General features: G+C 48.4%; 1 protein-coding gene across 1 annotated transcript; it reads right to left on the bottom strand.

Annotated features, from left to right (window-relative positions):
- Positions 1-1,451: 1,451 nt before the first annotated feature.
- LOC125424870 (HEAT repeat-containing protein 6-like) lies at positions 1,452-9,703 on the bottom strand (the record flags this gene model as incomplete). Its single annotated transcript, XM_048482306.1, has 4 exons — positions 1,452-1,656; positions 4,037-4,133; positions 5,168-5,292; positions 9,581-9,703. Coding segments are annotated over 4 exons (550 nt in total), but the record flags the coding sequence as incomplete, so codon positions are not given.
- Between the last annotated feature and the right edge of the window lie 728 nt (positions 9,704-10,431).

The raw sequence follows: 10,431 nt of genomic DNA, 5'->3' as shown, positions 1-10,431 counted from the left end.
GCCACCCCTGCTCTAGGCTTACCAAGAGTAATTCTGGATCCTGGCCACTACTGGCCCACGTGCAAGCCCTTCCCACTCACACATGCAGAAACAACTACACTGATAAACAGTCCACCTAGCTCAGAAGTCCGCTCTGACTGGCTGCAACTCTCCTGGGTCTCAGGCACAGAAAAAGTCCTTTTTGCCGCAGCTGCCTGGAACGCTGAAGAGACTTTCTACAGGCAAAGCCAATGCTCTGCCAATGAAACGCAGACCCTCCGTGTCGGGGAAGAGGGTCAGCAGGATTGCATCTTAAAGGAACTGCAGGTGCAGGAGTGGCTATGAAGTGATCACCTGTGAAGCAACAGTCAACGGAGCTTCCTGGCCCAGAGATCACACACTTCTGAACCCCAAGGGCTGAGGCCAAAAATCAGGGGAAATGTGGCTGTCCTCACCCCCTGTCTATGGCTTGCTCGTGGCATGTTCTGGACACGGATGAAGAAGAAGAAGAGTTTGGATTCATATCCCCCCTTTCTCTCCTGCAGGAGACTCAAAGGGGCTGACAATCTCCTTGCCCTTACCCCCTCACAACAAACACCCTGTGAAGTGGGTGGGGCTGAGAGAGCTCCGAGAAGCTGTGACTAGCCCAAGGTCACCCAGCTGGCGTGTGTGGGAGTGCACAGGCTAATCTGAATTCCCCAGATAAGCCTGCACAGCTCAGGCGGCAGAGCTGGGAATCAAACCCGGTTCCTCCAGATTAGATACACGAGCTCTTAACCTCCTACGCCACTGCTGCTCCACTGCTACCACACCCTTGGTGGGATCAGCGGCATAGTGGCTGGGATGCTGGAATCCCAGAATCTTTGTATGACCTAGCAAGGCCCTTTTCGTGTCCTGCTGCCAGTGTGGTGTAGTGGTTCAGAGCGGTAAATTCTAATTTGAAGAACTAGGTTTGATTCCCCACTCCACCACATGAGTGGCAGACTCTCCTCTGGTGAACTGGATTTGCTTCCTTGCTCCTACACATGGAGCCTACTGGTCTTTTCCTTCAAAATTCCTATGGGGACTACATGCACTGACTAGCTGCAGTGGGGCAGTAGGGAGGTGAAACTTGCCTGGGGCTGATGGGGATTGTAGTCCATGAACCAATTGGCCATTGTAGTCCATGAACCATCAGCCAATTGGCCATGCTGGCAGGGGCTGATGGGGATTGTAGTCCATGAACATCTGGAGCACCATAGGTTGGCCACCCCTAGCCTAGAGTTTTCTCCCCCGTTTGAATGGCAGAAACCTTCTCACATCAGAGTGCCGTTGAGCATTAGTTTTCAAAACAGTTTTTCATTGGGGATGGGCAGCTTACTAGCTCTTGTAGGCAAGTCCTTAGTTGCCCCTTGAATATGTGTATGCCCAACTGGGAAAACAGCGACAGAGAGATCGGAAGGGGCCAGAACGAGCAAGCTGTTTTCACTTACCCAGTGGCAAGGCGATGTTTTTAAAGACATTGCCGAGGGCATAGCAAGCGTTCCAGCGAGCTTTCATGGTGGCTTCGCTCCACACCGTCGAGATCAGGGCTTGCACAGCTTCCTCAATCGGTTCACTAAACCTGGGATTGGCTACGTGAGCCGGCTGGAGAAAATGAAGGAGGTTTCCCAGGGCACGGACTGCGTTGCTTTTCACCTGGAAAAAAGTGGAAGAGATCAAGATATTCTGCGGCTGGTACAAAAAATAAGCATAAGCATTTTACTGACATTGTGCACGCGCAACAAAATTTACAGCAGCATTCCTCGATGCACACAATTCCAGACTCATACCCCATCCTCACTTTCCCCTTCCTCCACCCATCCCTACACAGCCCCAGATGCTGACTTGAGATGCTCATTATAAAATTCTGGTTAAATATTCACTACCAAAGCTCCAGAAACTCATTGACCCAACTTACCTTGAGTGAACTCCACCATTCAAAATGGTGCACAATAGTTACAGCAAAGATCAGGGAACTGGGTTATGACAGTGACTCCTTCAATATGCTAACCTTTACTGAAACTTTTGACCTCATTAAAGAGAGGCTGTTAGCAATGGACTATCAACAACTGCAGAGCTTGGCAAATACATCTTGTTCACCAACAAATATGTCAATTCCTTTCACGCAGGGATACCCAGCCTATTATATTACAGCGCTCACAAACCCCATACACAGGAGAGCCTATATGCTGGCTAGATTTAACATCATGCCATCTCCGCTACATAGAGCAAGACTTAAAGGTCTTCCAAGCGATAAGAGGTTCTGTACCTGTAGCATAGGACAGCTGGATTCCACCCCACACATTCTCCTGAACTGTGTATTATACCAAGAACTCCGATCCAGTCTGCTATCCCCCTATGATTGATTATACTGAATCAGATAAAGTAGTTACGCTTTTAAATTGTCAGGATTTTCATTGTTGCCTTACAGTGGCAAAGTTTTTGTCAGAAGTTTGTAAACTGAACGTATGACAAACGCGAAGTTTTTTACTATTCACTCTTTAACTGGAACTGAATTTTTTTAACTGGAACTCTATTTTAACTGGAACTATCGTGTAGATGCCAATAAAGGCTTATTGAATTGACTTGAGATGCTGTCTTCGCTCTCTTTAATGGGTTCCAGGTTTGCAAAACCGAAACCAACGTCTCTTGAACTGAGGTGTGTACGTTTTAGGCCAGAATTAGGTTTTTTTAAAAAGAGTGGATTCCACACCCTTGGTGGGATCAGCGGCATAGTGCCAACGGGGGCGGGGGGGGGCAGGGTATCCCATTGGGGTCACGTGAGGGGTGGGAAATCGCCACCTGCCCCCTCCCCCCCCTTACCTTAGTTTAAAAGCAGCCTGGTGGGAACTACACATCCCAGGAGACCTCCCCTTTGGGGAGGCCGGCCGCTGATGCCCCTCCCCTTTTTAACATCTGCGGATCCTGCCGTCCCTCCCCTCTTTTAGGGGATTAGTTAGTAGGTCGCCAGCTGTTGTACATCTGTTGTACTTCGGGATCAATACGCTGCTTTTAATGGGGTCTGGTTTTAATGTGTATAGAGCCATTTCTTCAATGATTTATTTAATTACCTCTGAGATTTATTGATTTTATTTTGTGCTCTGTTTATATGTCCCGTGTTCACCGCCCTGAGCCCTCCGGGGGAGGGCGGTATATAAATATAATCAATCAATCAATCAATCAATCAATCAATCAGGAGGGAGGGAGGGAGGGAGGGAGGGAGGGAGGGAGGAAGGAAGGAAGGAAGGAAGGAAGGAGGGAGGGAGGGAGGGAGGGAGGGAGGGAGGGAGGGAAGGAAGGAAGGAAGGAAGGAAGGAAGGAAGGAAGGAAGGAAGGAAGGAAGGAAGGAAGGAAGGAAGGAAGGAAGGAAGGAAGGAAGGAAGGAAGGAAGGAAGGAAGGAAGGAAGGAAGGAAGGAAGGAAGGAAGGAAGGAAGGTCTGTCTGTCTCCTGGGAAGTGTAGTTCTCACCAGGCTGCTTTTAAACTAAGGTAAGGGGGGGAGGCGTGGGGGGGGGGCGCCATTTTGCCCCTTTACGCCTCTGGGTCGGATGATGTGAGTGTGCACCTTCCTCTAGCACTCTGGGGCTACCTGAGTTGTCTGAATGGTTCTCAGCGATGCCACTGACTGGAATGCAGGAACCAGTCCTGACGCACCACCCGGCTGTGCCATCCTCCAAGCCATGGCCATCTAGCAACTCGTCGCATGGCGCAAGGACACTGGCAGGCTCGGCTCCCATTTCCCCCCGGCTTGTTGTTGCTTCAGAACACAACCTCCCGTCTCGAAATGAACAACCGCTTCAGCTGAAGTTGATGGAACATGTGCCCTTGCCTGCCACTCACCCCTGGCTCCATCGGACCGACAACTGGTTCCCCCCAAACCCTGTCTGGAAGGAAAATTTCTCTCCGCTAAAGGTCCAAGGTACTTCTTGGCTCCTCAGTGTTTTCACATGAGTTATACACCAGCAGCCCACAACATCTTCAGTAAACAAGAGGAAGCAACGAATAGCATTCAGAAGCACGGCTTTTGATGGACATACCTTATTTTTGTCCTTAGAAGCCTCAATTGCTGCTCGCAGCATTTTCAACAGGAGGAGATCTGAGAATTCATCCTGAAAGCTTTGTCCCATGAGCTCCCTGTGACCCAAAACAACCACAAACAATCAGCACAAGAACCTCTGGCAAGACAGCAGCCACAACATGCAGGGTTCATCTGACTCGCACCCAGGTACAAGGACATCCCCAGTTTGCAGAAACAGCACAAAGGTTATCCCCTGAGATTCGGGAGGGGGGAAGTCTGAAATCTTCCCTAACATTAAACACACTCTACATGGGAAAAAAAAAAACTAGAGTGCCAGGGAGAAGATTAGGCACAATGTCTCTCCCTTACCTGCTAGCTTTCTATGCGCCAGTAGCTTTTTGTAAGGAGCAGCAGTGGCGTAGGAGGTTAAGAGCTCGTGTATCTAATCTGGAGGAACCAGGTTTGATTCCCAGCTCTGCCGCCTGAGCTGTGGAGGCTTCTCTGGGGAATTCAGATTCGCCTGTACACTCCCGCACATGCCAGCTGGGTGACCTTGGGCTAGTCACAGCTTCTCGGATGATGGGAACTGTAGTCCATAACATCTGGAGGGCCGCGAGTTTGACACCTATGGCTTAAGGCAAGGCAATGCCTTGGGCTGGCTGAATGGAGGAGCAGGGACCCGAGACTGGTTTTGTCTGCAGGCTCCCCCTTTGCGGGGGGCGTCCAAAAGCTGAGCCTGGGATTATTCAGGTAATTCCCCTCCCATGCAGCTGCCTAACACTGAGTTAGATCACTGAACTTCTCAGGTCAGCACTCTCTCCCCTGACTGGCAGTGTTTCCCCAGGTCTTTCGCATCACCTGCTACCTGATTCTTTCAGCTGCAGATGCCTGGGATCAAACCTGGGACCTTCCGAATGCAAAGCGGATGCTCTACCACTGAGCTATGCCTCCACCCTACAAATCTGGAGGAGAAAAGGCCTCCAGCTCATCGACTCTTTCGCCTTAGGACGGTGCAGGCTATTCAGCACTTCCCCATTAAGCAGCGCCCCCGCTAATGCTATTTGAGAAGTCTAAATTTCAGTCCCCAAACCCACCCAGTTAGGAATGCTACCCCCCCCCGGCCAACACACACTCGCAACTTGTTACCTACATGTTGATGATCAGAGTGTCTGTCAAGTTCCCCAAGGACCAGGCTGCTTTGGCACGGACGTTTGGAGAGCAGTCGGAGAGTGAGTTCAGGATCACATTTGCTGCATCAGCAACAAACATCACGTCCTAAAGACAAGACACTGGTCATTGCCATTTGTTGGTTTTTACCCCCGCCCTTCGCCAAGAACCTGTTTGTCAGAGCAGCTTGGTGGCAGGTGGCCTCCAACAATGAATGGTTCTTCTGTGCCCTGCCCTGGAGCGGCTGGGCAGTCAAAGAAGGGCCTGCAGGCTGTGTCATGATATATAAAAAAATAAAGGTTCACAAAAGGTTCATCTTCTAATCTGCAGAGGTTTGCCAACAGCAAGGCAGGAGACAGTAAGTCTAGGGGGGGGGGGGGAAGTAGCAACAGTTGACCTTTAACATGATTGGCGAGTTCAACTGTGACTCTAGACCAGTGAGAGGCTGTTGCTGGGGCGGGGGAAAAGTAACCTTGTTGGATGTATAAGAACCAATGCTTTGTATATGCTAAGTTCAGTGACTGAGCCTAATTGAGTCTAGTTCAGTGTGTGTTCAACTTTGTTCTTGCTGAAGAGTTCTGTATAGCTTTATCGTCTTGTATAGCATAGACTTGTGTAACCTTGCAACTGCCAAAGTAAAACCTTCCTATGGAAAGAACATCTTGTGTGGAGAGTATTCTTTTCCAAGTGTGCTAGGAGGCTGCAGTGAGTGCAAGAAGACTACTAAACCTTCTCATCTTACCAGAGTAGCTCCGTTTTAAACTCTGCTGATAGGTTATGGGCCCAGAATTCAAGTCTACTCGGGAGTAAGAGAGAAGAAACAGTCCAAATTGTGAGCTGTGGTGCAGCAGTTTGGAACAGAGCTGAAGATGGCATTTGCAGCAGCAAGTATTTTTTGTTAATGCAAACTCAACTGCAAGCAACTATATGTCCTGGGCTTGCAAGATGCAGAACTACTTAATAAGAGAAAATTTATGGACAGTGGTGCAGACAACTCCAGCAGCTGACAATGCGGATGATAAAGCCCGTGCATCAATAATCCTAGCTGTGGAGAATTCTCAGCTTCTGTATGTTAGAGACTCTGTCAGTGCAAAAGAGTCCTGGGAATCACTGAAGAAAATTTATCAACAAGATACAGCTGGCTCCAAAATGCTAATAGCCAGAAAATTGTACAACAGCAAGTTAAAGGCGAGTGAGTGTGTGTCTTCTCACCTACAGCAAATGAGATAGTTGTTTACTCAACTAGAAGACAGAGGATTGACTTTTCCTGAGTCACATAAAGCCTACATCGTTTTATCCTCTCTGGATGGAAGCTGGGATCAGCTAGTCTACAGTTTGTAGAGTGTCAAAGAAGAGGACCTGACTCTGTCCTTCGTGATTGCAAAGTCAACAGCAAAGAAATTATCAAAAGGAAAGTTGAGCCACAGAAAGAAAACCAGAGAGAGCCGATCCTGCTAACAGACATCACTCTGATGTGAGACCTGCAACTCCAGAGACATCGCCTGTCAAAATCTATTCGGTGAGAAGGTGTTTCTCCTGAGGATCCACAGATCACCTAGCTCGGAATTGTCCTGATGCCAGAAGTAAGAAGGTGATACAAGGTCAGAAGGGGCAGAAGGGGAGATCTTCAAACTGCAAGAAAAATGAATCTGCTGTGCTGGTGAACAAGGCTTCTGAGGAGCAACGGCTAGTTGCCCAGGGAGCTTGTCCCAGGACACGGGGAGTCTGCCGGGCCCCCCTCCGGTCCTCAAAGGGGCCTTGGAGGGCTGCTGCTTTTGCAGCTGTAGCCCTAGCTGTCCTCTTTGATCCAAGTTTGCCCTTCATGTCATCACTCCCAGAACCAGATGCCTCTGGGTGGGAGTATTTACCCTTAATGGCTACACAGCCTGGGCGCTTGTCCCAGGACGAGGGAAGTCTGGCGACTCACCGCAACGTCCCTGGAAGGGGTCCGAGGGAGTGACTGACGCCTGTGTGACTCCCTGGTGAATCTGCGAAGCCCTTCAAGGCATCACTGCTGAGCCCAGAGTCCTCCGGGTGGGAGGATTGTTCTTTCCTTGTCCTTTGTCCCGGGGCCTGAGAAGACCCTACGGACTTCTTAGAAGACTCGTCCTCATCCATTTCGGTGAGTATGAAACTCTACTGGGAAAACTCTAAAGCACAGGTGTCAAACTCGCAGCCCTCCAGATGTTATGGACTACAGTTCCCATCATTCCCTGCCAGCATGATCCTGGCAGGGGATGATGGGAACTGTAGTCCATGACATCTGGAGGATCGCGAGTTTGACACCTATGCTCTAAAGGGTTTCAGTTTCCTTTCCTTTCAGGTCCAGGAGCTGCAGCCACGGTGGCGATGGCCCTCAACAGCAGGGCTATTCAGACTGAATGGGCTCAGCCCCCTGCATCCAGGAGCGCTTGCAAAAATTTGCATAGCCTTGCCTGGACAAAGGAGGCGTGGCCTAACCACCCTGGATGACTGTAGCCCCACTGAAGGCGAACACTTCATTCAATGCAATTTGTCCCATCGCCCTGAACGATCTTTAATCGTTTTGGACTGTAGAACGCCCCCAAAATTTCACTAGGCTCCTGATGCCGCTAGGCCTCTGAGTGCATTTCCATTTAATTGGCATACTTAGCTACTTAGAATCAAGTGCAATTACTTCAATCCATTAATTGTGTACTTAGCACTAATCACACACTATAATTAAGTTAATCACTTGGCTCTCTTCCCCGGTGACCTTATTACTCTCATCTGCTCTTCTGTGCCTTGCTCTCTCGTCACTCCATTCTTACCATTACAGATTTTCTTCGTCTAAAAATTCCTTTTTTCATATTCTGTTGCTAGGGAGCTTGGCATATCAGCATCCACAGAAGGAGGGTCCAGATTATAAAACAGTGGTTGCCGACACAGGATTTGGGGTTTGGACAAGGAAGCTGCTTTCGCACTGGACTTACAAAGGAGCTCGAAGGCAGGCTAAATCGTCAGCCATTCCTGTAACAGACAGGAGTCGCATTCAAAATCTTTTAGCCCCACCACTGGAGAAGCTGGGCATGATAAAAGTTGGCAAGCTTACAATTTCCATTAAGAATTACACCACTTTAAGGATGATGGTAAAGAGATTGCTGTTCAAGGGTTTCTATTCCTTGGCTTCCTCATCAACCAAAAGGAAGTCAGAAACCAAGAAGTCAGAAGGAGAAGGAGACTGAGAAAGGCGGCCAGGAAGGAGCTGGAAAAGATGAAGTGTAAAGATGTGTCATTGGCCACCAAGATCAATTTAACTCATGCCACAGTATTTCCCATTGTGACGTATGGCCGTGAAACTTGGACAATGAAGAAAATTGACAGGAAGAAAGTCGATTCCTTTTAAATGTGGGGATGCGAGAGAGTTTTACAGATGCCAAAAATACACATAAGTATGTTCTAGGTCAGGGGTCTGCAACCTGCGGCTCTCCAGATGTTCATGAACTACAATTCCCATCAGCCCCTGCCAGCATGGCCAATTTGCAGCAATTCCTAATGAAATTTAGAAAAGCAATGTTGGTTTAAGCTTGTGGCGTTTACTGTTGTTCTACCCATGCCACACCCCTTGCTTACTCTCCAGCGCACCCTGAAAAGGAAATGCCAGAGAGGGCAGGCAGCTGGACCACAGAAGTCCAACATCCAATCACAGAAGAACCTGTGCCAGAATACTTTTCCATCGGCCATTACAAAGGGTTGCTACTTATCCATCCCTCTCCAGGATCGGGTCTGTCCACACTGTAAAAACCAAGTGGAGACTCTTGCTCACATTACACTTGACTGTCTGAGATATGTGGATATTCGGAATTTCTCTCCTGGGCGGGTCTTAGACAAATCTGAAAGAGATTCTGACAACTCTGTTGTGGAGCTTTTGTTAAATAACACAGAGGCCGTGCTCTTGGAAAAAGTAGCAAAATTTCTTTTACAAGTGACAGAATTTTCTAAGTAACGTCCAGTGCTAGGTACAGTTTATCTGTCTGTGTTGTGAATGTACTTTTGGTTTGTACTTCAGAAATGTCTGTAATGCTCTGGAGCCTATTTTAATATGCCTAATAAAGGTTGTTGTATAACAACCTGTGCTAGTTTACTTCCCTACGGTGAGTGAGAACTGCCCTCCAGACAAGCAGGCCAATCAACGTTCCAAAAACTGTCTCCTAGAGTTCACAAAAAGCCACCTATGCAGGTATATGTGGTCAAAGTCCCGTGAACTAGTATCTTGTTTGGAAGTTGTACATCAGAGGACAGTCAAGTCTGGCCATGTTAGGCAAGTTAAGGCGTGAATAAAAAGACACCGTTGGCTCCCCCCCCCCCCCCCCCCCCCCCCCAAAAAAAAACCCTGAGGAAAAATGTAAAAAGGAACAACTAAAAATTGAAACCTGACCTGGCGAAGACGTGGGAAAACCACGTAGACCCCTAGAGCGCGTGCGGCGGCTGCTTTCACCAGCGGATTCTCACTGTAGTTCAGCCCAAGCAGAATGGTGATACACAGGATTTGCTTGTCGGCCTAAAATCAGCAAACAGGATAGAGAGAAAAACCTTCCAGGCACTGTAGGTACAGCCAGTCGTGTTGTTAAAGGTTTAAGTCCCAGAGCAGTGATGGCGAACCTTTTCGAGACCGAGTGCCCAAATTGCAACCCAAAACCCACTTATTTATCGCGAAGTGCCAACACGGCAATTTAGCCTGAATGCTGAGGTTTTAGTTTAGGAAAAACGGTTGGCTCCGAGGCGTGCGTTACTCAGGAGTAAGCTTGGTGGTAGTCGGTGGCTTTGCTTTGGAGCAACCGTGCAACTCTTCCAACGGGTGAATCATGACCCTAGGAGGATTTACTCAGAAGCAAGCCCCATTGCCAGCAACTGAGCTTACTCCCAGGTAAAGGATCGCGCTTTAGTTCTTTGCATGAAAATCAGTGGGGTTTAACAGCGCTTAACAGGGTAACCTACACTGCTTCTCCAAAACTAGGTCTTAGGTTTTAATGCTACCCTGTTTCCCCGAATATAAGACATCCCCGGAAAATAAGACGTAGTAGAGGTTTTGCTGAAGTGCAAAATATAAGGCATCCCCCAAAAGTAACACGTAGCAAAGTTTTTGTTTGGAAGCATGCCTGACAAACAGAATACAAAAATATAAGACATCCCCTGAAAATAAGACATAGCGCATCTTTGGGAGCAAAAATTAATATAAGACACTGTCTTATATTCGGGGAAACACGGTAATAATCGAGCCCAGCGGCC

This window comes from Sphaerodactylus townsendi, unplaced genomic scaffold (genome assembly GCF_021028975.2).
Source record: "Sphaerodactylus townsendi isolate TG3544 unplaced genomic scaffold, MPM_Stown_v2.3 scaffold_1270, whole genome shotgun sequence".
Lineage (NCBI taxonomy): Eukaryota > Metazoa > Chordata > Lepidosauria > Squamata > Sphaerodactylidae > Sphaerodactylus > Sphaerodactylus townsendi.
Note: the sequence above shows the minus strand (reverse complement) of the source record. Positions and strands in the feature narration are given on the sequence as shown.